Raw genomic sequence first — 27,734 nt, 5'->3', positions numbered from 1 at the left:
ATATTCCTTACTTAGCAAACCAATATAAGAAGACATTTTGAAGTCACAGAATACAAATTAAGTATCTTTATTGCTGTATAAAGATGATCTCAATGTGAAAAGCGAAAAATCTTAAAAAATATATATTTTGATGTCATTTTCGAGATTAACATTATCAAAAGAAGATGGCGCCTCAAAAGGGAAACTTCACTGAATTGCAGAAGAAAATCCACGATGCTGTGTCACAAGGTGGGATTTCCTTTGAAAAATATACTTTGTTGATGTAATTTTTAGTATTTTATCACGTAGAAAACATTTCAACAACTCCATAAGAACTACAAGTAAACATTTTTGGTGGAATTGTATACGTTACCAGTTTTGACGGATGCCGGGACGCTGTTAGTTAGGCTAGCATCACTTAGCATAGGAAAAAATCAGCCAAATAATGTCTATATCGAGACATGCCACACACTACCCATTGTACGCCCCATTCATTTTCAGTATACACCAGTATACAACGAGGTAGATTTGTTTTCCACATTAATGCAATTGTAAAAGGAGCGGGTCGGCGTGGTTTGTAAATAGTCAGTGTGAAATACGGTCTCTGTCACTCAGCTGACGGAGCATGCTTCTTTGGCTCAGTCGGTACTCAGCCGTAGATTTCCACGCCGGAGACCCGGGTTCGATTCCTGTTCGGTGCACTCGACAGGAATGTGTATTTTCCATGTTCTTCTACACAATCTTTAAATGTTAACGTTAATCTCAATATCTTTTGGGGTTATAGACAAAGTCATAGACAAAAAACGGACGGACATTCTTTTTCATAGACACGAAAAGATATTGAGGATAATGCTTATAATTTAATTCAGATATCTCAATCAGGTACTTATTAGGCATAAATTGCCGTAATTTTACTTACTTTAAAAGTTTTACAGTAAAACAAATTGAGTTGTGCATTGATATCTTATCCAATAATTCAGTTTGGCCAATGACTGTGCCGCTTTTAAAATACCCCCGCGGAAACTTTTTTTATTTATGACGTCATAATATGTGACGTACAATTCTTTCAGTCAATGGAAAAATAACCTCACAGATCTAACCAATAGAAATTGGTGCAACATATGAAATTCAATTATTCATAGATATTCCCAAATTTACTATATACTCTGGCCCTACTCCCATAATATGAGAGTCGACTAGTCAGCCGTTTTTTCATCAGACGTCATTTTGCTCCTGTTTCTACTGATATTCGCATGCTGTGTCAAGTAAAGATGTTAAAATCTTACATCTTTTTCTAATTAAATTTCAGGTAAAGCAGATGAAGTGACACTCCTGCTGAAGGAAAACACAGTGAAGGATGTTGACTTTTTGGATGATGTAAGTAACGTTTATCTTGAGTATGTTAATTACTCCCAAAATGTTACATGAATTGAGGGAGTGTACATAGGTGTGTTTTTGACTATGATACAAGTATTTTTCACCAGTTAGCTTTCTAAGAGACATATATTTTTGAAAACAAATAAAAGATCAGCTGATGCTCTGAATATCATTATGAAATCAAGGATGTGGCTGGTGCACTGAATTTCATTATGAAATAAATAATTTGGCTGTATTGCATATCTTTGTTCTGTTGGATGCAAAGTATTAAGAATACTCATTATTTTCCTGACTGAACTTTATTCATAAGATGAAATATGAACAGCTGAATTAAATAATAACAAACCTTACTTTGGCAGACTGGGATGACCCCACTCCAGCATGCTGCGTTCCGAGGAAAGACTGCACTTTGTCAATTACTTCTGGCTCATGGAGCCAATGTCAACTCTAACTATCATGAGAATGGCTACACAGCTCTAATGTTTGCTGCCCTCTCAGGTATTAGGCTTGGTTAGGGCTGAATATTGGGACAGATTTACTATTGCTATACTATTATTATTGTAGAAACACTATTGGAATAGTATTGATATTGAGCGATTTATTTTGATAGTATTGTAATACGATGTAGTATCAATCTTTATTCTTTAATAGGATTTTTCTAAATATTAAAGTTCAAATGTCAGAATACATTTAAAATAAATTCATTTGATTGTTTTGTTCATTACTCAGAACCATTTTTAGGCTTTTACTCCTGAAAACAACCATATAATTGAATGTGTTCGAAAGGAGTGTTTTTAAGACAACACTATTGGAAGCAGTAGGTACATTTCTAATTTGGAATGATGCATTGACTTTAACACATATTTAAAAGTTTTTATGTGATTTGATTAGGCAATTCAGAAACAACTCGCCTGATGCTTCAAGCCGGAGCTAATGTGAACCATACAAACTCTGTTGGTAGAACAGCGTCTCAGATGGCAGGATTTGTAGGTAAGGGGGATAACTCTGAGTAAAACAGAGTCTCAGATGACAGGATTTGTAGGTAAGGGGGGTAACTCTGAGTAAAACAGTGTCTCAGATGACAGGGTTTGTAGGTAAGGGAGATAACTGAGTAAAACAGTGTCTCAGATGACAGGGTTTGTAGGTAAGGGAGATAACTGAGTAAAACAGTGTCTCAGATGACAGGGTTTGTAGGTAAGGGAGATAACTGAGTAAAACAGTGTCTCAGATGACAGGGTTTGTAGGTAAGGGAGATAACTGAGGAAAACAGTGTCTCAGATGACAGGATTTGTAGATAAGGGAGATAACTCTGAGTAAAACAGTGTCTCAGATGACAGGGTTTGTAGGTAAGGGAGATAACTGAGTAAAACAGTGTCTCAGATGACAGGGTTTGTAGGTAAGGGAGATAACTGAGTAAAACAGTGTCTCAGATGACAGGGTTTGTAGGTAAGGGGGATGGGTAACTCTGAGTAAAACAGCGTCTCAGATGACAGGGTTTGTAGGTACCGTAAGGGGGGGGGGGGGGTTAACTCTGAGTAAAACAGTGTCTCAGATGACAGGGTTTGTAGGTAAGGGAGATAACTGAGTAAAACAGTGTCTCAGATGACAGGGTTTGTAGGTAAGGGTGATAACTGAGTAAAACAGTGTCTCAGATGACAGGGTTTGTAGGTAAGGGAGATAACTGAGTAAAACAGCGTCCCAGATGACAGGGTTTGTAGGTACCGTAAAGGGGGGGGGGTAACTCTGAGTAAAACAGTGTCTCAGATGACAGGGTTTGTAGGTAAGGGAGATAACTGAGTAAAACAGTGTCTCAGATGACAGGGTTTGTAGGTAAGGGAGATAACTGAGTAAAACAGTGTCTCAGATGACAGGGTTTGTAGGTAAGGGGGGTAACTCCGAGTAAAACAATGTCTCAGATGACAGGGTTTGTAGGTACCGTAAAGGGGGGGGTTAACTCTGAGAAAAACAGTGTCTCAGATGACAGGGTTTGTAGGTAAGGGAGATAACTGAGTAAAACAGTGTCTCAGATGACAGGGTTTGTAGGTAAGGGAGATAACTGAGTAAAACAGTGTCTCAGATGACAGGGTTTGTAGGTAAGGGAGATAACTGAGTAAAACAGTGTCTCAGATGACAGGGTTTGTAGGTAAGGGAGATAACTGAGTTAAACAGTGTCTCAGATGACAGGGTTTGTAGGTAAGGGAGATAACTGAGTAAAACAGTGTCTCAGATGACAGGGTTTGTAGGTAAGGGAGATAACTGAGTAAAACAGTGTCTCAGATGACAAGGTTTGTAGGTAAGGGAGATAACTGAATAAAACAGTGTCTCAGATGACAGGGTTTGTAGGTAAGGGAGATAACTGAGTAAAACAGTGTCTCAGATGACAGGGTTTGTAGGTAAGGGAGATAACTGAGTAAAACAGTGTCTCAGATGACAGGATTTGTAGGTAAGGGGGGTAACTCTGAGTGAACAGTGTCTGAGTAAAACAGTGTCTCAGATGACAGGGTTTGTAGGTAAGGGAGATAACTGAGTAAAACAGTGTCTCAGATGACAGGGTTTGTAGGTAAGGGAGAAAACTGAGTAAAACAGTGTCTCAGATGACAGGGTTTGTAGGTAAGGGAGATAACTGAGGAAAACAGTGTCTCAGATGACAGGATTTGTAGGTAAGGGAGATAACTATGAGTAAAACAGGGCTCAAATGGTTGGGTAGTGTTGCCTGAACCCCTGTCGGCCCCACCTATGGCAGGCGGACCTGTCACTTTGCTCCATGTCCCAAATATGAAGGCCACTTAAATCACTGAAGGTCCAGTATATTTTCTTTTGGGCAAGCCCTTTGGTCCAACTAAAATCAGTCCTTATTTCTACCCCTGCAAAGTGCTTAATCTAGTTAAATAATGCATCATTATTTGATCCAATTCATCAAGACAATGTTAAATCATAACACAACTTTATCTTTAAGCTCTTTGACTGCTTTCTTTAAAAGAAATACATTGTAAAGTGTTTTTATTATAAGTGGTGACTTATAAACAGCAGTGTTTATAGTGTTTCCCACAGCCCCGATTAGCATGGCGCCGCGCCGTGCCCTTTTTACCTGACGCCATGCCCCTATGACCTAACGCCGTGCCCTGTTTGTCCCCAGTACACTTCTACTAAACTACCAAAATACCAGGTAGTGGCTTGATAATGAAGTAAACAAAAGAAGTGTGACCACTCCCTGACCCCCTGACCAACACCCCAGTGGCCCTAATTAGCAGCCTTGGGCTATTTCCACCTTGGCTTGTGGTGTCACTTTCAGGTCTGTGTATTACGTAAGCTGAAGTCAAGCAGCCGATCGGCAGCCTAGAAAACAATCAGCTGGCCTTTCAATAAGTTTTATGACTACAGTTAGTGAGCATTACTTCAAAAACAAATACTGCTTACAACTGTAAATGATTTACTCACGTTTTTAATGTTTAATAGGCCTATCTATATCGGATAGATGTCACAAGATTTGTAATCGTAATGGCCGCCATTTTGGGTGTATTGTAATAGTAGATCCGGAGGTATTGAATTTCAGGATTTTACTAATATTCACGTTTTTAAAAATGAAAACGGTATTATTTTTTTAGAATTTCAGTGTGAATTTATTTTTAGAAAAGATATTTTAATAATAATAAAATTATTAATAGCAAAGTAATTAAAATAAATCAAATTAAAAAGAAATCAACTTTTTTCTCTATCAGATTAATTTGAAATATTTTGCATACTACTCTAACACTTATCTGCATTTTCTTAATTTAGTGCTTGAAAATTTAGAACATTATTTTAATTAATTGTCCATTATTATGAAACATGTTATCTTATTCAAATCAATACAGTATTTTTAATATTTAAATAAAGATATATATTAAAATAAAGGTAATTGGATTGAAATAAAGGAATACATTTTGAATTTTCGCATTCTTTTAATTAATATAAATGAAATTTAGATCTTTCTTGTGAATCAATTATAGTCATGATCATATGATCTGCAGATTACAATTTTCAAAATCATTTTTTTCACTCAGAATAATTAAATAATGTCCTGATATTACTTAGCAACTCAGAGAGTTTAAAGCATTTAAATGATATTAAGTTGAACCAGAATTAAATAAACAACAAGACAGTTTTAAAGAATTTTCCTTGTATTGGAAGTTGTCGATATAACCTTTGTGCCCCTCTGATGGTTATTTATCGCGGTCAAGGTGCCCTTTTCAAAATCCAGCACCATGCCCTTTTTTTTCCTTTGGGAAACACTAGTTTATTGCCTTGAATTTTGAAATCACAATCATTTATTTCTGATGTACCTGTAACTATCAATTTACAGTGGTTGAAGTGTTTTTATTCATGTTGTTATTTGTACACATCACACATGTTGTTAACGATGATTTTATCATGTTTGTACAGGTCAGCACCAGTGTGTGTCCGTGATTAATTCTTTCTTTGGTCGGGAGAATCTAAAACACTACACGGTACCTCAGGGTAAGTAGACCCCTCTTTACCCTAGCCAAGGTTTATAATCTGTACACACAGGAATACACTACACCGTACACCCAAGGTAAGTAGTCCCCTATTTATCCTAGCCAAGGTTTATAATCTGTACACACAGTAATACAACTACACGTCTACTCCTCTTCACCTATAGAGTTGAGCATGCAGATCGTAATCCTTGATTAGTGAAGTTAGTAGTCCTTTACTTCTTTGAAAATTTGGAAGCTCTCCACCTTATTAGGAAATTATTGTTATTTCCAAAAGCTAACTGCTAATAGCCAAAAAATCTTTTTATATCTACAAGGTCAGGCCATTTCATCTAACATTGTTTGTTAGTTCCTTACTATCACTTACTGTTAAAGAAATTTCAAAGTTCTTAGAATTATGCACACTAAGATATTTATACATTTTTCTGTCGTGATAATGATTTGCATTACACCATACCAAAATTGATTTTCATCTTGAAGTTATGTATGTATGGTTGATTCTGATAATGAAATAGATCATTGCTACTATTTGTTATGAGCCAGGTGTTATTAAATAAACAATTTGTAACACTGAATTATCCACAGTAATTTCAACTTACCTAAGGCTGTTGATGTTTATATTATAGGACTTGAAAAAGAGCCCAAACTTTCTGCAGACCTGGAAGTGGCTATGCTGAAGCTGATTAACCAGTCTAATTTAAATCCAGTCAAGGTAACGTACACATATTTGATCATTTAAACTGTGATGATTTAATACAGATATTTAGGTTACCAGGTTTTTTTGCCAAAGGGTTAGAATGAACAACAGCCATTGTGTTATGTTGTCATCGTTCCTCATGTGCCATCCATAAACTTTTCACAGTTGTAAGAGTTGTACTGAGCTAAAACATGTCTGCAGTTATCCTGAGGTGGTTTCATCTGGTCAATCTGATATCAAAGACGGCTACCAAAGTCAACATTGTGAAAGAACATATTGAACTCCTTTCTCATGCTAAGGCGTCAGATCACTGTTAAAGCCTGTATGTCTATTGTCACTGGATTTAGCTTGATTAGTTTAAGGACCTGCCAGGCTTAGATGGTGGATGAAAACCCCAGATTACCTGGAGGAAAAACACCGACTTACAGTCAGTACCTGGCAACTGTTTACAATATTGTTATATTTTCCAGATTTCAATGATAGTTCAAGACTACACCTGTGTTTTAGAGAAATCCTCCAATGTCGTGAAGGTGTTGGAACACCTAAGTGAGAAATATATGAAAGCACGGGACACTAACGATGCTATGGCGATGAAAACTCACTTCATGGCTGTTATCATCAAAAATGCTTCCAAGTCTTACCAGGAACATAAGTCATTAGACAACTGGATCAAAAGGTAAAAAAGTTACACTTACATTTTGATATCTTGTCTTGAGCAAATTCTTCATAAAATGAAAAATTGGACTATTTAGACAGTCTTAAATTTAAGTATAATCTAGTAATATGGAATGATTGCTTAAAGTTGTTTGATGTAATTCCAAGAAATTACGTTAGGTTGTCATATAAAAGTTATTTTATACCCTAACGCTTGTATTTATTTCTCATCAGTAAAACCATCTAAATTTTTAGCCCACCATCATCAGATGGTAGCTATTCAAATTGCTTATCGGCCGTGGTTCGTGGTCTGTCAGTCCTTGCATCCATCCATTAACATTTCGTGTTACTGCTATTTATCAGTGAGTACTGAAAGGAACTTTCTCAAATTTCATATGTAGTTAAAGTTTGAAAAACAGAGAAAAGATCTCTCTTTCGATTGTCAGACATACGTCATTTTTTGGTGGGCACCAAGATTCCTCTGGGATCTCTTGTATAGAGATTGAGTAGATAAATTGGAAATTTTCAGTAAAATGTTTAATGTTTGCAGTTAAACTGTACACATCATGTGCAGTCTATCGTCATAAGAACTAGCTGAAAACAAAATAAAATTATCTCAAAAGCAATAAATCAATAGAATCTTCATAATCTGTTTTCATCTTATAGATTGGTGAAGGGGCGTGACTCTGATGGTTTTCCTGAGACTCAGGAAAGATTGATCCGACAGACCCTGCGGGAGTTCCCATACGGAGACTCTCAACTGTTACAACAGCTTGTTCGAACTCTCTCTCCTGTCAAAATTGTGAGAACTTGTTTTTTTTTTTTACTCTAAATTAATACACTGTTACAATTTGGAATCTATATTAGGCAAATGACTCTATTTAGGCCCAAAAAATTTAATTATTAGTTTCTCAGGCCCCGCCGCACGTGATTTTTATGCCCGCACCACCTATTTTATCGCAAATATAAATAAAAATAAAAAGCTGACAGGCGCATTAAAATTCCGGATTTTGCCAGTCCGGAAGATCTGAAGTTTTACTTTCGATTTAGCCGCCAGATTAGCTAAGTTATACATCGAAATAATCTTGGTAAAAGTGTTAAAAAGATATAATATGTACTCGAAATATAATAAAGATGAAAATAAATCACGTACCAGATACATGTTGAACGGTAAAATGGTTTAATTCACGGAAAATCGGCCAACTGAAGTGTGATTGTTTACAATCGTAACGCAATGGCGGACTGATTTTGCTACCGATTTTCTGCGGGATTATTATCGAGAAAATAATAATTAAATCGTCAAAAATTATAAAATATCAAACAATCTTAAATCTAATTTATATATTAAAATAATGTGCAAAGGGAAATGTCTTCGAACTTCGAAGTGATCTGCTATTTGATAAATATTAAATACAATTAATGTCGGTCAACAGGTGTTATTTCAAGATTCTGTCAAAACATTTTTCGCTCGTGTTTTCATTGAAATAACTCGACTCAATCATGTTGATAGTGGGTTAAAAATTACAGGTAATATTGGGCTATATTTCCGATGTTGTAATGTAAACAGACAGTCATAAAACATCGTTTAAATAATCTCTGCAGTGAGATGCATGAAGCCCATGATGTACTTCCGGTCTACGTAGGCGAGTGGGAAATTTGAATGAGTTCCGGAAAAGTGTGTTTAGAAGGAACTTTCCTTGTTTAATCTCATTTAATTATTTCTATAAAACAGTTTTATATTGGTATTTTTTAGACCCACCATCATATGATGGTGGGCTATTCAAAATCGCCACCTTTCGTCCGTGTGATTCGTTTCGGTTCGTCCGTGTTCCGTCCGTAGTGTTTACTATTCTTGTTACCGCAATTTTCTAAGAAAGTTGCTAAAAGGGGATTCTTTTTCAAATTTCAGTTGTAGGTTCCCTAGGACCCCAGTTGTGGGCATATTTGCCATTTTGGGACCGATCGGTGGACAAGATGGCCGACAGGCGGCCATCTTGGATTTTGATAGTTAAAGTTTGTTACCGCTATTTCTCAAAAAGTGCTGAAGGGATCTTTTTCAAATTTCATATACAGGTTCCCCTAGGACCCTAGTTGTGCATATTGCATTTTGGGACTGATCGGTGAACAAGATGGCCGACAGGATTTTGCTATTTCTCAAAAAGTACTGAAGGGATCTTTCTCAAATTTCATATACATGTTCCCCTAGGACCCTAGTTGTGCATATTGCATTTTGGGACTGATCGGTGAACAAGATGGCCGACAGGTGGCCATCTTTGATTTTGATAGTTAAAGTTTGTTACCGCTATTTCTCAAAAAGTGCTGAAGGGATCTTTCTCAATTTTCATATACAGGTTCCCCTAGGATCCTAGTTGTGCATATTGTATTTTGAGACGGATCTGGTAAACAAAGATGGGCCGAACGCACGATGGCCCATCTTGGTATATTGATAAATTAAAGTTTGTTATCGCTATTTCTCAGAAAGTACTGAAGGGATCTTTACTCAAATTCCATGCATAGGTTTCCCCTTGATAACCTAGTTGTGCATAGTACCTTTTTAGGACTGATGCATCAATGCTTTCGGGACTGATCGGTAAATAAGATGGCCAACCTCTTGGCCGCCATCTTAGATTTCATTGAGTTGAAGTTGTTACCACTATTTCTTAGAAAGTTACTGTAGCGGATCTGTCTCAAATTTTATATGTAGTGTGTTTGAAAAAGTTTGAAAAGCAGGGGAAAAGATCCCTCTGTCATTGTCAGACATAGATCATTCTTTGGTGGGCACCAAGATCCCTCTGGGATCTCTTGTTAAGTTAATGAAGCCATAACAAAAACTGCCATATTCAAAAGATTTTTTGAAGGTGTTTTTCATTAAATGTGTTTTGCTTTGAACTACTTCATGAAGGAACATATACTAGTATACTGTATATAGTGTCCACTGTAGATAGTAGATGGATGGGCTTTTAAAAAGAATCAAACTGACTATGGGGGTCACTTTTATTACTAACATATTATATAACTTACAAATAGATCTTTATTTTAAACATGCCATTTGTAAAAAAAAAAAAAAAAAAAAGGTACCTGCCTCGCTGTTTTGGTAGGGAATAAAAAATATATAAAAAAACACCTGCCTACCTCATTAGATTTTAAAAAAATTGGCCTGAGAAACTAATAATTAATTAGCCTTAATTATGAGATTTTGATTTACTGTGTATTACATTCCATAATGATTCTGTAAAACAGATGACACTTCTGTTATTGTAGTACATACATACTATGAAGTATAATGGTATGTAATTGTGTACTATGAAGTATAATGGTATGTAATGGTTTACTATGAAGTTTAATGGTATGTAATGGTGTATTGTCAGTCGTCAGTTTGATACCTACCTCGTCGTCAGACTGTAGGCTGTGAATTTCTCAAAGCTTTTAAGGATGTATTCTTCTGAGGTTTCAGTCCCGTTGAAGTCTCGTTTCGACAAAGATCAATGTTGTTATGAGATTTTCAAATATATTTTATCAATATCTGTAGCAAGTTGCCAGATGCAAATTTTGTCAAAAAATTGCATTTCTATTTTCAGTAGATTTTTTTTATACAGGGAATTTAAGAAATGGCCCATTTGGCGGCCATTTTGAAATTGTGTCTTTTTCCTCATTGAGTAGAGCCATAGTTTAACCATTTTTTACTGAAATTGTTTTTACTTAAATCATCACTGCACTAGCATTTTTAGCTGTATCGAGCTAATTTTTGCTGTTAATCTTTACTAGGTTCGTGGTTATTAAAATTTTGAGCATTATTGCGTGAAGTGATACGCTTTTGTCACTTTATTTTTACATTTAATGGTAATTTGAGCACTTTTATTTTTTATTCTAAAATACTGAAAAATAACACATATTCAAATGAGGCAAAAAAGTAAGCAAACTGACCCCCCATTTTTCTGCATAGTTTAGAAAGAACAACCCATTCCCTGTTGATATGTAAAATATTAACAAAAGTTTAATACCACAACTGTTTCTATAAAGGGTTAAATTTGGCAAAAATGGCTGAAAATGGTGTATTTTGTAGCTCAAAATGAAGGGGTAGGGGTAGCATATGTTGTTATTCTGAGAAAAAATATGAGTCTTATTAAACAAAACGTGTATCTTTTTAAAGAAGACTACAGGAAAATAAATTCTTCAAACTTCCATACATATCAAACATCTCATTAGGAAATTATGGCTTTAAACTCTTGTGTATATGGTCAAAACGACAAAAATCCCAAAAAATCTTAGATTTTGTCAACCTTGTATCTTTGAGTGCCAATGGCTCAAAAACAAGCGCACCGACATATGTTTTTCTTCCATTTTCTTGTATGGTATGAACTCCTATTTCCAAAAATCTATACAAGAAAAAAAGTTTAATACAAGAAAATTTTGACTTCTCAGAGGTGTACATCCTTAATAGGACCTTCAAGATAACCTAAATATGATTTTTTTATTGTTGACAGGGAGATAACCCAACTGGTCTATCTGTACTGTCACAAGGAATCAATGGATACCGTATGACATTTGACACTGAAGATAATTGTGGAACATGTGGGGAAATGGGGGCAGAAAAGAAGTGTTCTGCTTGTAAAATGGTAAGATTTCCTCTCAAAACTTTAATAGATTTTCTCTGGAACTGTTTTATTTACAATCCAGTTGATTAATAAAAATAGTTGTATGGTCTGTGACTTGTTGTATTTTTGGCATAGAAAAAGTATTTAAAGTGTTCTACCTATATTCTCTGCCTCTATAAGTTTTAAACTTTTGAAATTTACCAAATTTTGTAAAGTTCATGTTCGCAAAGTTATTGAACAATTAACTTAAAATATTGATTTTTAACGTGTACACTTTTAAAATAGCTCGGAAGTATCTGAACTGTTCCGATCTATACCGATCTGTATGGGTATTGCAAATATTGACCACGTGATACGGCTCGGGAGGTTCCGATCTATAAGGGTATCGTCGATGTCGGTCACGTGATGCAACTCGGTTTTCCAATAGTACCCGAAAGTTTGAAACATGGTATTGACTATGGCGGTTCCTTCAAAATGTCTTACATTTCATGCGACATTTACCGCTATGGTATGTTGGTGGTTTCATGGATCTGAACCATCATATATAAGCATCCATATTCACACATTGTATGTTTTATTAGAGTGTATGACAAAAAAGTTCTCAACAACATCAGAAAATGTTTTCAATGATTAACATAAACCATGATATCAATAATCAAGTACAAAATATGTACTATTCTTCTATTTGTATGAGTTTGCAAAAAAATCTGTCCATCTACTTTACAAAAACACTTTACTATATATATATATATGAGTATGTGTCATTATCTTTTCGTTTTTCAGGTGAGGTATTGTGACGGTCGCTGTCAGAAGTTACACTGGCCCACACATAAAAAGATGTGCAGTAAAATGGCAGGTTAGTGTTTGTTGAAGGCAGATATTGTTAACAAGATTCAGTTTTCATGTTCCTTGGACAAAATATATAGTATATCTTTTTCATTCTTGTAAAAATCAAAGATCAAAAGGTGCAGTAAAAATTGGGGAAAAAAAAGTAAAACGTAAAAAAAAACCTTTCTATCTTACATTTAAGTGCAGCATATAATCCAGAAAATATTGTAACCTTCTAGGTAACACAGTGTATTCTTTGAAAAATTAGGTCACTGTGACCCAATAATAGTATCTTTGACTGCAGCATAAGAAGTAATATATAAAATATTTATTGTGCACATGTACTTCATTCACTGCTAAATGACCAAGGCCATAAAACTGTGATTGCAGAGGAATTTGTAGTCATGCAAAAGTTAAAAAAGGAGGAAGAGGAAAAAGAGAAAAAAGAAAAAGAAGAACAAGAACTTCAGGAGAAATTAGCAGAGGCTAAAATTCAAAATGGTGGTAAGGATTAGTTCAAAGAATTTTTTTTTAAATGATAAATTTGATATTGAATTTGGGTCCTTTCAACAACATTAAACAACTACATAATGTATTATGTTGTAGGAGATCAAGTTACTGCAACACTTGCTTCCAGAACCTGGCCATAGTTAGACCTGAATAAGATAATGTAGAGGTTGTATGTTAACTATATGGCCAGTGTATTGTAAAACACTTGCTCTCAGAACCTGGCCATAGTTAGACCTTGAATTAGATAATGTAGAGGTTGTATGTTAACTATATGACCAGTGTATTGTACAACACTTACTTCCAGAACCTGGCCATAGTTAGACCTTGAGTTAGATAATGTAGAGGTTGTATGTTAACTATATGACCAGTGTATTGTACAACACTTACTTCCAGAACCTGACCATAGTTAGACCTTGAATTAGATAATGTAGAGGTTGTATGTTAACTATATGACCAGTGTATTGTACAACACTTACTTCCAGAACTTGAACATAGTTAGACCTTGAATTAGATAATGTAGAGGTTGTATGTTAACTATATGACCAGTGTATTGTACAACACTTACTTCCAGAACCTGGCCATAGTTAGAACTTGAATTAGATAATGTAGAGGTTGTATGTTAACTATATGACCAGTGTATTGTGCAACACTTACTTCCAGAACCTGACCATAGTTAGACCTGAATTAGATAATGTAGAGGTTGTATGTTAACTATATGATCAGTGAATTGTACAACACTTACTTCCAGAACCTGACCATAGTTAGACCTTGAATTAGATAATGTAGAAGTTATATGTTAACTATATGACCAGTGTATTGTACAACACTTACTTCCAGAACCTGGCCATAGTTAGACCTTGAATTAGATAATGTAGAGGTTGTATGTTAACTATATGACCAGTGTATTGTACAACACTTACTTCCAGAACCTGGCCATAGTAAGACCTTGAATTAGATAATGTAGAGGTTGTATGTTAACTATATGACCAGTGTATTGTACAACACTTACTTCCAGAACCTGGCCATAGTTAGACCTGAATAAGATAATGTAGAGGTTGTATGTTAACTATATGACCAGTGTATTGTACAACACTTACTTCCAGAACCTGACCATAGTTAGACCTGAATTAGATAATGTAGAGGTTGTATGTTAACTATATGACCAGTGTATTGTACAACACTTACTTCCAGAACCTGACCATAGTTAGACCTTGAATTAGATAATGTAGAGGTTGTATGTTAACTATATGACTAGTGTATTGTACAACACTTACTTCCAGAACCTGACCATAGTTAGACCTGAATTAGATAATGTAGAGGTTGTATGTTAACTATATGACCAGTGTATTGTACAACACTTACTTCCAGAACCTAACCATAGAAAGACCTTGAATTAGATAATGTAGAGGTTGTAAGTTAACTATATGATTAGTGTATTGTACAACACTTACTTCCAGAACCTGGCCATAGTTAGACCTGAATTAGATAATGTAGAGGTTGTATGTTAACTATATGACCAGTGTATTGTACAACACTTACTTCCAGAACCTGACCATAGTAAGACCTTGAATTAGATAATGTAGAGGTTGTATGTTAACAATATGACCAGTGTATTGTACAACACTTACTTCCAGAACCTGGCCATAGTTAGACCTAGAATTAGATAATGTAGAGGTTGTATGTTAACTATATGACCAGTGTATTGTACAACACTTGCTCTCAGAACCTGGCCATAGTAAGACCTACCTTGAATTAGATAATGTAGAGGTTGTATGTTAACAATATGACCAGTGTATTGTACAACACTTGCTCTCAGAACCTGACCATAGTTAGACCTTGAATAAGATAATGTAGAGGTTGTATGTTAACTATATGACCAGTGTATTGTACAACACTTACTTCCAGAACCTGGCCATAGTTAGACCTTGAATTAGATAATGTAGAGGTTGTATGTTAACTATATGACCAGTGTATTGTACAACACTTGCTCTCAGAACCTGGCCATACTAAGACCTTGAATTAGATAATGTAGAGGTTGTATGTTAACAATATGACCAGTGTATTGTACAACACTTACTTCCAGAACCTGGCCATAGTTAGACCTTGAATTAGATAATGTAGAGGTTGTATGTTAACTATATGACCAGTGTATTGTACAACACTTGCTCTCAGAACCTGGCCATACTAAGACCTTGAATTAGATAATGTAGAGGTTGTATGTTAACAATATGACCAGTGTATTGTACAACACTTGCTCTCAGAACCTGACCATAGTTAGACCTTGAATAAGATAATGTAGAGGTTGTATGTTAACTATATGACCAGTGTATTGTACAACACTTGCTCTCAGAACCTGGCCATACTAAGACCTTGAATTAGATAATGTAGAGGTTGTATGTTAACAATATGACCAGTGTATTGTACAACACTTGCTCTCAGAACCTGACCATAGTTAGACCTTGAATAAGATAATGTAGAGGTTGTATGTTAACTATATGACCAGTGTATTGTACAACACTTGCTTCCAGAACCTGGCCATAGTTAGACCTTGAATTAGATAATGTAGAGGTTGTATGTTAACTATATGACCAGTGTATTGTACAACACTTACTTCCAGAACCTGACCATAGTTAGACCTTGAATTAGATAATGTAGAGGTTGTATGTTAACTATATGACCAGTGTATTGTACAACACTTACTCTCAGAACCTGACCATAGTTAGACCTTGAATTAGATAATGTAGAGGTTGTATGTTAACTATATGACCAGTGTATTGTACAACACTTACTTCCAGAACCTGGCCATAGTTAGACCTTGAATTAGATAATGTAGAGGTTGTATGTTAACTATATGACCAGTGTATTGTACAACACTTACTTCCAGAACCTGGCCATAGTTAGACCTGAATAAGATAATGTAGAGGTTGTATGTTAACTATATGACCAGTGTATTGTACAACACTTACTTCCAGAACCTGACCATAGTTAGACCTTGAATTAGATAATGTAGAGGTTGTATGTTAACTATATGACCAGTGTATTGTACAACACTTACTTCCAGAACCTGGCCATAGTTAGACCTTCTTGAATTAGATAATGTAGAGGTTGTATGTTAACTATATGACCAGTGTATTGTACAACACTTACTTCCAGAACCTGGCCATAGTTAGACCTTGAATTAGATAATGTAGAGGTTGTATGTTAACTATATGACCAGTGTATTGTACAACACTTACTTCCAGAACCTGGCCATAGTTAGACCTTGAATTAGATAATGTAGAGGTTGTATGTTAACTATATGACCAGTGTATTGTACAACACTTACTTCCAGAACCTGGCCATAGTTAGACCTTGAATTAGATAATGTAGAGTTATATGTTAACTATATGACCAGTGTATTGTACAACACTTACTTCCAGAACCTGGCCATAGTTAGACCTTGAATTAGACAATGTAGAGGTTGTATGTTAACTATATGACCAGTGTATTGTACAACACTTACTTCCAGAACCTGGCCATAGTAAGACCTTGAATTAGACAATGTAGAGGTTGTATGTTAACTATATGACCAGTGTATTGTACAACACTTACTTCCAGAACCTGGCCATAGTTAGACCTGAATAAGATAATGTAGAGGTTGTATGTTAACTATATGACCAGTGTATTGTACAACACTTACTTCCAGAACCTGACCATAGTTAGACCTTGAATTAGATAATGTAGAGGTTGTATGTTAACTATATGACCAGTGTATTGTACAACACTTACTTCCAGAACCTGACCATAGTTAGACCTTGAATTAGATAATGTAGAGGTTGTATGTTAACTATATGACTAGTGTATTGTACAACACTTACTTCCAGAACCTGACCATAGTTAGACCTGAATTAGATAATGTAGAGGTTGTATGTTAACTATATGACCAGTGTATTGTACAACACTTACTTCCAGAACCTAACCATAGAAAGACCTTGAATTAGATAATGTAGAGGTTGTAGTTAACTATATGATAGTGTATTGTACAACACTTACTTCCAGAACCTGGCCATAGTTAGACCTTGAATTAGATAATGTAGAGGTTGTATGTTAACTATATGACCAGTGTATTGTACAACACTTACTTCCAGAACCTGGCCATAGTAAGACCTTGAATTAGATAATGTAGAGGTTGTATGTTAACAATATGACCAGTGTATTGTACAACACTTACTTCCAGAACCTGGCCATAGTTAGACCTTGAATTAGATAATGTAGAGGTTGTATGTTAACACCAGTGTATTGTACAACACTTGCTTCAGAACCTGGCCATAGTTAGACCTTGAATTAGATAATGTAGAGGTTGTATGTTAACTATATGACCAGTGTATTGTACAACACTTGCTCTCAGAACCTGACCATAGTTAGACCTTGAATTAGATAATGTAGAGGTTGTATGTTAACTATATGACCAGTGTATTGTACAACACTTGCTCTCAGAACCTGACCATAGTTAGACCTTGAATTAGATAATGTAGAGGTTGTATGTTAACTATATGACCAGTGTATTGTACAACACTTACTTCCAGAACCTGGCCATAGTTAGACCTTGAATTAGATAATGTAGAGGTTGTATGTTAACTATATGACCAGTGTATTGTACAACACTTACTTCCAGAACCTGGCCATAGTTAGACCTTGAATTAGATAATGTAGAGGTTGTATGTTAACTATATGACCAGTGTATTGTACAACACTTACTTCCAGAACCTGACCATAGTTAGACCTTGAATTAGATAATGTAGAGGTTGTATGTTAACTATATGACCAGTGTATTGTACAACACTTACTTCCAGAACCTGGCCATAGTTAGACCTTGAATTAGATAATGTAGAGGTTGTATGTTAACTATATGACCAGTGTATTGTACAACACTTACTTCCAGAACCTGGCCATAGTTAGACCTTGAATTAGATAATGTAGAGGTTGTATGTTAACTATATGACCAGTGTATTGTACAACACTTACTTCCAGAACCTGGCCATAGTTAGACCTTGAATTAGATAATGTAGAGGTTGTATGTTAACTATATGACCAGTGTATTGTACAACACTTACTTCCAGAACCTGGCCATAGTTAGACCTTGAATTAGATAATGTAGAGGTTGTATGTTAACTATATGACCAGTGTATTGTACAACACTTACTTCCAGAACCTGACCATAGTTAGACCTTGAATTAGATAATGTAGAGGTTGTATGTTAACTATATGACCAGTGTATTGTACAAGTTGATAACGCTTTAACAAAAATGATTGATGAACTTTTATCATATTGACTTTAAATATTCCTTGAATATGTCTTGAAATATTTATAGATGATTTTAACTTTTTCTGCTTTCAGATACAGAAGACGTGAGTGAGTCTATGACAAATGGTGGAGACGCCACAAATAGCACACCAGAATCTAAGGATCCGTCAGACACCTTAAAGGACGCCCCAACTGAATCTAGTTCTGAACCTCCAGTGGTGGAGAGTTCTTCTTAGCACGTTACACAAATATCATCAAATTCTTTATTGTCGTTAGTATTATTGGTATTAAGGCTGTTCTGGAAAATCTTTTCCCAACAGGAAGCTTTAAGAAGTTTTTCTTATCAGAGGTGTTATTGAAACAGATGCTGAAGTATGTCACCCTCTAATTTCGATCACTTCATTAGCCAAGAGGTATCTGATATCAACCCCCTAGCTCTTCACCACTAGATGGAGAGTTTGAAGTCTATCTGGAGAAGTTGACAGGCACTGAGTAGAGATTTATGGCTTTCTCTTTCTTTTCTTTGCCATTCAAAACCATAAATATCTTGGCGTAAGCATTGCTTTTGATAGGGCATGAAAAGAATTCAAACAAATTTGTGGTTTATTTTTGGCAATCTTCCTGTTGGGAATAGATTTCAAATGAATAGCTCTGTTTAGAACAGATTCGTGATATTTTTAAAAATGTCATGTATTGTATGGATTAAGATATACGAAAACAAAATAATATCTCTATTAAGCCCCAAAAAAACGAAGATGATCAGGGCATGTATTAAAACTAACCTTGGTAATTGTTTTGGAGATCAATGTTCAATTATTCATGTTTTATCCCAAAGTGGTATTTTATTGAAATTTGCCTTAGTGTTCATGATGATGCAATTTATTGTGTATTTTTGAGGCTACACTAAGTTCCGTCCCTGTGTGATTTTTAATAGATATTCCTGCTGTAACATACGCAATAGTAAAAACAGATAGACATGTTTTTCTGATCAATGTTGAAATAAAACTCAAAAGATGTGGTTTGTCCTCACTATTACATATGTAAGTTACTTATTTATCATGTCTTCTGTTCTCCCCATCTCGATCTTGTATCTTCCAAATCACTTTTTTTAAAGATTTATACCCTCTTGTGGAGTTATCTGTCTTTTGGGGGTTGTAATGATAGTGAAGTCGTTTTTTCTGAAAAACGTGCAATCACAAAATGCCACTACCAATATCTGCAAGGGAAGATAACTGTAGTATGAAAAATCAGATTAGAAATTGACATATTTAATATACAAAATATGAAACTATTATACAGTAATCACAACACCTTTTAAAATTCTGACAAATTTTTAATATAATTTTCCAAGATTGCTCGAAATTTCTCCAAGATGTTGTGATTCAGAGAAATCCAGAAATCACAAGAGTAGATAGCTCTATTAGTTAAGACAGACTATTGAATGAAAATTACATGGTAATGATTTCATCCTTTATCAGAAATGTAGCGATGTTACCAACTGTCTCAGAAGCCACTATCTCACTGATTTCAGGTTCCTTCAGAAAAGTCTGTTTTAAACTAGTTGATGTTAAAAGTTTAATAATTTCATGTACTGTACATTGTTAGAATATTGTGATATAAAGCTATGTGATCATGTATGCATGCAGAATATTGTAAGTTGGTCAGTTCTTACCTGTGAAGTGTAAAGTATTTTAAATGTGACCGTATTCCTTATTTCTCTATATTTAAACCTTGGTACCTAAAAATATAACCTAACTAAGACAAGTTAATTTGAAACTTTTTATGGTTCCAGTCAATCTAGTGAAAATTGTAATTCTGCTCCATTACAATGGTCTACAAAACGCTCCAATACTAGATAAAAAAACTTTCGGTTTGGGGTCACTTCAGCATGATCCATGGCCTAGAATTGGAACATTTTGGGATGTTTTATAAACCATTTATGCTTATGAGAGAACGAATTGACAACATTGAAGATTCCATATGCTACGCTGATGTTTTGCGAACCATTGGGGTCAATCTGAGGTGAAACCAAACAGAGAGTTGTTAGATCTTGTATTTGAGCAAATATATATTGTAGCTATGCGGATTTACAAGTCTGATTTTAATCTGATTGATTCCAGTAAAATAGCATGCTCAATGTTTGATCCATACTAAGACTCAACAGTATTTTAATTGATTGAATTCTAGGTACAAATTTAATTTGCTTTAGGATTTATAGTCATATCATTAATAAGGATTTAGTATTTTTCTTCCAATTTCAGCTATTGCAGCTATATAATATTTTCATACTCCTTTTATGGTAGCTATTATATTTCATTATTTCATTCAACTAGCCTTTTCTGTAAAATTTTACTGAAAGATTTATGTAATTACGGCAAAGCTATCTGATTTGTTTAGGTTAAAAAAGTCTCAACTTATTGTGCTTCATTCATGTTTGAAGTACGATGTATTCTATAAGGAAGCTTTTAACATTCCTTTTGTCAAATCCAATAGTTATGTTTTTCAGATAAGGAGATTTTCATTTTAAATGTGGTCTGGTATTATTGAATGAAATGTATCAAAAGTAGATGATGTTTTGATTGTATGATGTCCAGCAATGGGATAATGAATCTTTAATTTTCTAGATTATCTGCTGTTGGAGCAGATAGTGAAGTCATGAAGTTGAGAGAGTTACTGGGTTTTATTTGATTTGTTTTGGTTTTTTTCTTCGAAAAAAAACTTTAGGTTCATATACAACAATAAATCATAAAGTCCTATTTATTTTTTTAAAGAGCCAAAAACGCTGTATTCTTTACATGTACATTGAGAAAAGAGAGAATGAAATACCCCGTAAGCAAATGTTTCGTCTCGACTCAGGCATTCAACATAATTTGACATTGATATAGATTTAGGCCATAAGATGATTCCTCTTGTCAATGTACATTTGTATTTGCACTGAACTTAGCAGTATACCAGTCCAACTTAAGCTTGAGTGCAAATTGTATACACCATTGTAATAACTAAATGTGAGGAGTTTAATGTGCTCTTTTCGAGTTAGACATGATAGTGATATAAACAATTTGTTACTAGACTGCTATTGTCATGTCTGATGATATCAGGAAATCCAAAAGGAAATCTAAATCACAAAAGGTCTCTTATTCTGTATTTGCATATTAGAGTTATCTGCCCTTGAGGGTAGGTATTGATTATGACCTTATGTGTTTGCAAGCATATCATCATTCTTTTCAGAGAAAATGATTAGAGATTTGTACGTGAAGTAAAGACATCACAATAGATACCTATCTTCTAGGGAGGTTATTCTGTAAAACGCGAAGAAATTTTATAGAAATAGTTAAGACTGAACATAAGTTTTGTTTTGTGTAATACCAAAGAGAAATCTATTTCAAATCTAAAAGTTGTAGTTGTTCAGTGTTGCCTTAGTGATACCAATTAATTTGCTTTATGATAGATGAAAAATGTTTTGTGAATTTGTTGTTAGTATTTTGCTGTATGGTAAGGATATTCAGCGAGTTTGTCGTTGAAAATTAATATTGATTTATATTAAAATGGTGCTTGTAATGTCATGAAATGGTTTGTTATATTCCTTCTAACTTTCACAAAAAATGTTTTCTTTTTTCCGGGTGAGGGAGGGGTGTTTAGAAATGGTTAGGTATTTTTGTGAATGTGTCGTTTTCCTAGACGTATGTCTAAGTCTGGTGTCAGGGCCAGAGTATCTCGGGCTAACTCTCCGGCTCTTTCATGCGGGCCATCGAAAGTGATTTGTGTAAGTTGTATAACTTGTTGGAATAAATGTAAAATAAGTTTAGTTTATGTTCATATCATATAATGTAATTGTGTTCGTTTTGTGTGTTTTGATAAAGGGGCAGATCGACTCGAAAATTTGACAATTTTTTGTCCACAAGGTTGTAATTACTTCTTTGTCCTATATTTATATTATGTAGATTATAAGTTCACACCTGGTTTAGGGTCAGTAAAACGCTGCTCTGGTACAGCACAGGCTCTATAAATATACACGTGTACATCCTCTATACTCAATGAGTTACTATAACTGAGCTCATATCCAACCGTGACAAACGGAAGCCTTGGAAGCTTAGGAGAAAAATCTTGAACCAATCACAGGCATTGGAAGACTTACTTTGAAGACTACAGAGACTGGAGAGAGAGAGCATTCTCGATACCCTAGGTGTCACTATAACTGACTCTTAATCAGCCCCGTGTCTATCTTATATTAAAACTGAAAGCAGCTCAGGAGAAAAAATCTGAACCAATCACAGGCTTGCAAACATTTCCTTTGAAGACTTGCAGAGAGAGCAACGCCCTACTTCAAAGCCATCCAGCCGCTGTACGCCTCTACTGGTGTGCATCAAAGGACTAAATTACCTGTTCTGTTATCTCCAGTTTTACTATGAGATAGTCCAGGCGTGATTCCATATAACGTTAGTTATAGTAACCCCTGGAGTATTGAGGGTGGTTTTACTCGGAGATAATGATCAGGGATGTAGAGGTCGTAAATGATCAATTCAATTCAATTTCAATTCTTTTTTCTTTGAACCTTACCAGTTCATCAGAAAAAGTGCATGATTACAGTGCAACAAAACTTAATTTACAATAACATAGATATTCAACCCAAAGACACGAACATTGTACAGATACACCCAACCATGGATTTATATACTGTACGTCCTTGACTAAACACATCGGAACCCCTGTGTGTCGATGATGACTGCATCATGACCATACGTCATTGATCATGACTAATGCTGTTCCGTGAGCTATATATTCACGGAATAGCATATCCTCTTAATACATTCATTTGCATGTTTTATGTTTTAAGTCATCTGACCAGAAGGGTCAAGTTGACCTATAATCATCATGTTTCGTCCATCGTCGTCCGCCGTGCGCCATGCGTTAACTTTTCACATTTTAAACTACTTCTCAAGTTCTACTGGTGCGATTTGACTTAAACTTGCATGAAATCATCCTGATATAGTCCCGTCAAAGTGTTGTTATTTTTCGGGTTTATCCAAAATCCAAGATGGCCAACACAGCCGCCATCTTGAAAACTACGCAACTACGAAATTTAAAAAAATACTTTACAGCTACACTGTAATAATAAGTGAGGATCAGTGTTCATACAGCTCTGGAATTTCTTCTTAAATACCATACAAGGAGATTATGGATCTTCTTAATTTTTGATATGTGGATTATGTAAAGGATAAACTACCATCTCCTGTAACCAGTTTCTGAGAGAAAAAAAAATGGGAAAATATGACTTTTGAAAGGAAAATCCCTACAGTGGAGTTTACGTGTATAGCTGAGAAGTGTTCAGTACCTACTTACCTATGTACTGTGATAGCTACATAGACAGTGCTTACCAGTGGTATAGTGGTGACTTTTTGTGAAGATTCACAATATATAGACAACATTAATGATAAAACTTCTACAACTGATGAGACTGATAGTGTTATCAGCAGATAACTCAGAGAACTTTTAACCCTAGTGGGCAAGCTGGATTTGAGACTTAATGTAATTGAATACAGGTAAAAACATTAATGGTGTTCAAAAATCCTTGAATTCATTGACAACTCCAGTGAGATTCCTAGAAGATGAAATCCATAAGGTTAAAGACAAACACAGTGAAATCGAGAAGAGTGCAGAAATAATAAGTGATTTATATGACGACATGAAAGACTCCACATTAAAAACTAATTCAGAGATTAAAAGTATGAAGAAGACAGAAGGGATGATTGACTACAACACAAAACAAATTGAGACAGTGGTAATGACAAACAAAGACAACCAGCAGGCAATATTAGACATGAAACAGAGCCTGGTATTCCATGGACTCAGGGAAGACAAACACGAGGACACTGAAAGTAGACTGAAAGACTTTATCTATTATGAACTGTGTATCGAGAAAAACATTGATTTCACAAATGTCCATCGTTTTGGCAGGCATGTATTTGGCAAATCGCGGCCGATTGTAGCAGTGTTTATGAACTTTTGGATCAATGAGCAGTTCCCCAAAGCTGTAGAACAACGGCGTAGAGAGCTATACCCTATTCTGCGATCGCACAAAAGAGCAGGCCACCAAGTTAAACTTGTGAGAGACAAAATTTACATCGATAATCAACTGTATGATGGTCAAGAGACAGCTAGTAGATCTTTTAGTGAAGTTTTTCTATCATCTAATGTTAACAGTGGTAGAATTGTTAAAAACGATCACGTGTTCCGTCTTCCCCATCTGTGCATAATAATGCCCCGTTTCGTGAGCCAGAGCAGTCACGTGTGCCTCCTAGTACTCATGGGCAACCAGTTGAGGAACGGAGGGTTAGCGAGGGTAACCTCGTCGAGGCCCAGTCAGGGCAGTCACGTGTGCCTCCTAGTACTCCTGGGCAACCAGTTGAGGAACGGAGGGTTAGCGAGGGTAACCTCGTCCAGGCCCAGCCAGGGCAGTTACGTGTGCCTCCTAGTACTCCTAGGCAACCAGTTGAGGAACGGAGGATCATTGAGTCTCGTGAGTCTAGTACCCATGACACCTCGAGCTCCCAGTCAGTAGGGGAACAGAGGTAGGACAGGGAGGAGAGTGAGTTGTCGGTCCTGTCATGGAACATTGGTAAAGGGCTCATTAGTAAACTCGCCGACGGAGATTTCTTAGAAATATTACATAAATATGATGTCATATGTCTGACTGAATGTTGGATAACGAGTAAAGACGTAGTTGAGTTGAATGGATTTTGTACATATGTTTTCCCCAGACCTACTGGAAAATGGGGTGGAGTTGTGCTTCTGCATAAAGACCATTTAAAAAATATGTTTTCTATAGTTGAAAATATTGTTGATTGTATATTTTGGGTAAAGATTTACTCTGGTAATAAGTCATTTTTTGTGTTTTTGTTATTTTCCTCCGGAAAATAGTATCTTTTATAATAGTTGTGATATATATATGAGTCTAGAGGAGTCAATAAGCCGTTACAAAACAAATGGAAATGTGTATGTAGCCGGTGACTTTTAAATGCTCGAACAGGAACTAGGCCAGATTATGTTGTAGATAATGGGCTTGATGATGAATTGTTTGATGATATGTTTTATAATAACGATTCAACTGATTGTCCTCGTAGTAATATGGATAAATATGTAAATACATATGGTAGAAAATTACTTACATTGTGTAAATCTAAAAGTATGCGAATAGTTAATGGTCGTCATACAGGCGATGAAAATGGAAATTATACCTTTTGTAATAACAACGGAATGAGCCTCATTGATTATCTATTAGTTGATTGTGATTATATTTCAAATGTTTTAAAATTTGGCACGGGCGAGTTCAATACTATGTCTGACCACTCACCGTTGTGTTTTTCCTTCAATATGTGTAACACTAATATAATTGATGACCGCAATAATGTCTTATGTAGTGGTAGTACAACAAAAACTGTGAGATGGAACAAAGACAATGTAGATAGAATATGCAATGACCTTCAAGCAATAGTTCATGACCTTCTTAATATATGTGATATGTCGTTAAATTCTCAAGAAAAAATAGATGAATGTGTAACCAAATTTTGTGGTAATATAAATCATGTTGTTTTACGAAACTGTAATGTTAAAAATACAAGTAATAAGAATCAATACCCTCAACAGTAAAAGGTGATAAAGAGGACAAACCATGGTTTACTGATGAATGTAAAAATAAATATAATGATTATAAACGTGCAGTATTTAAAGATGCTCCATCGCCGACAGAGCATAAATGATATTCAGCATTTGAACAATAATTGGTGTTTAATCGTGTATATATGTGTCTAATGAACACAAAAAATAATATAAAATAATTATTTCGTCTTTGGTGCATGCGCAATCAGTACTTCATTCCAAATTGAATATAGTGCCATGGAATTTTTTCGGGATGCAATTAATTATTTTTCATATGTTTAACTTGAAGTCAAATTAAAAGCTCAAACTTTTCAGTGGTGGCAACGCTGTAAAGTAAGTAACTTTTGTAACTTAAGAAAAATACTTAATCGTCTGCTCCTGTTTTTGATAGTGAAAAAATACCATTTTTCAGTGGTGGAGCATCTTTAATTTTAATGTTAACAAGACACATGATAATCATGCGGTTCTTATAAGTAAAAAAGAAACTTACAAAAAGTTGGAATATAGACTTAATCGTCAATACAAACGACAAGAAGGTGATATGGTAGAGTTTCTCAGAAAGAATAACCCCAAAAAATTCTATAAATATTATTCAAAGCGTAAAAATCATGTATCCCAGCCACATATTAGTATGGATGAATTTTTGGACTATTTTAGTAATATTAGTAATAACATTAATACAGATGACACTAGTGACGAGTTGTCGCATAACGATATAGATTCAACAATGTTTAATGAATTAGATGAACCATTTTCTGAAGAGGAGATACATTTTGCAATTCGTAATCTGAAAAGAGATAAAAGTTTGCAGTGAAGATCTCATTTTAAACGAATTATTATTAGATTGTGAAGATATTTTGATACCTTGTATATCAAAACTCTTTAGTAGAATTTTTTAATCCGAGTTCTTTCCAGAAGTGTGGTCATGTGGCTCCATTGTTCCAGTACATAAAAAAGGTGATATAAATGATGTCAATAATTATAGAGGTATAGCTTTAGTCCGTTGTATGGGAAAGCTATTTACCGCAGTGTTAAACAGAAGGCTGATTAAGTGGGATAAGGAAAATTCTGTTATAACTGATGCTCAATTTGGTTTTAAAGCTGGTCACTCAACAGTAGATGCAATATTCGTCCTTCAATCACTAATTAATAGAACTCTTAATAAAAAGAAACGTTTGTGCTGTTGTTTCATTGATTATAAAAAGGCATTTGATCTTATTGATAGAGGGAAACTTTGGTGTAAACTTATAACATATGGAGTTCAGGGAAAATTTTTTTAAAATTATTAAGTCTCTATATGATAATGTAAAATCATGTATGAAATACAATGGCCATACATCAGAATATTTTGATAACAAAATCGGTTTTTGAATGATTGTGAAATGAGTTTTATAAAAGAAAGTTGTCAACCGGTTGAAATTGGTATGATATCTCTGTTTATATACTATGTACGCGGACGATATAGTGCTTATTGCAGAAAGTCCGCGTGCTTTACAAACTATATTGGATGCAATGCTTTTGTATAATAATGAATGGAAGCTTACACTTAATGTAGAAAAAACTAAAATTGTAGTTTTTAGAAATGGTGGTATTGTAAGACAAGAAGAAAAATGGTTTTACGACCATAAAGAAGTAGAAGTGGTAGATGATTTTAACTATCT

The 27,734-nt window shown here is 35.0% G+C and overlaps 1 protein-coding gene across 1 annotated transcript; it reads left to right on the top strand.

Annotated features, from left to right (window-relative positions):
* The first annotated feature begins 126 nt into the window (after window positions 1-126).
* LOC138321086 (ankyrin repeat and MYND domain-containing protein 2-like) lies at window positions 127-21,985 on the top strand. The gene is made up of 12 exons (XM_069264501.1): window positions 127-228; window positions 1,289-1,356; window positions 1,716-1,854; window positions 2,248-2,346; window positions 5,779-5,853; window positions 6,476-6,561; window positions 7,017-7,222; window positions 7,867-8,002; window positions 11,685-11,816; window positions 12,579-12,651; window positions 13,014-13,127; window positions 18,511-21,985. The coding sequence occupies exons 1-12, from the start codon at window positions 165-167 to the stop codon at window positions 18,651-18,653; spliced, it is 1,335 nt and encodes a 444-aa protein (XP_069120602.1). The 5' UTR covers window positions 127-164; the 3' UTR covers window positions 18,654-21,985.
* The last annotated feature ends 5,749 nt before the right edge of the window (window positions 21,986-27,734 follow it).

This window comes from Argopecten irradians, chromosome 4 (assembly GCF_041381155.1).
Source record: "Argopecten irradians isolate NY chromosome 4, Ai_NY, whole genome shotgun sequence".
In the NCBI taxonomy this organism is placed as follows: Eukaryota; Metazoa; Mollusca; class Bivalvia; order Pectinida; family Pectinidae; genus Argopecten; species Argopecten irradians.
The sequence above is the reverse complement of the archived record's forward strand: the minus strand, read 5'-3'. Positions and strand labels throughout refer to the sequence as shown.

Coding starts and splice junctions, on each gene's coding strand:
- LOC138321086 (XM_069264501.1), top strand. CDS start 165: ATGGCGCCTCAAAAGGGAAACTTCACTGAATTGCAGAAGAAAATCCAC. Junction 7,223..7,866: donor TTAGACAACTGGATCAAAAG/GTAAAAAAGTTA, acceptor TTCATCTTATAG/ATTGGTGAAGGGGCGTGACT. Junction 11,817..12,578: donor AGTGTTCTGCTTGTAAAATG/GTAAGATTTCCT, acceptor TTCGTTTTTCAG/GTGAGGTATTGTGACGGTCG.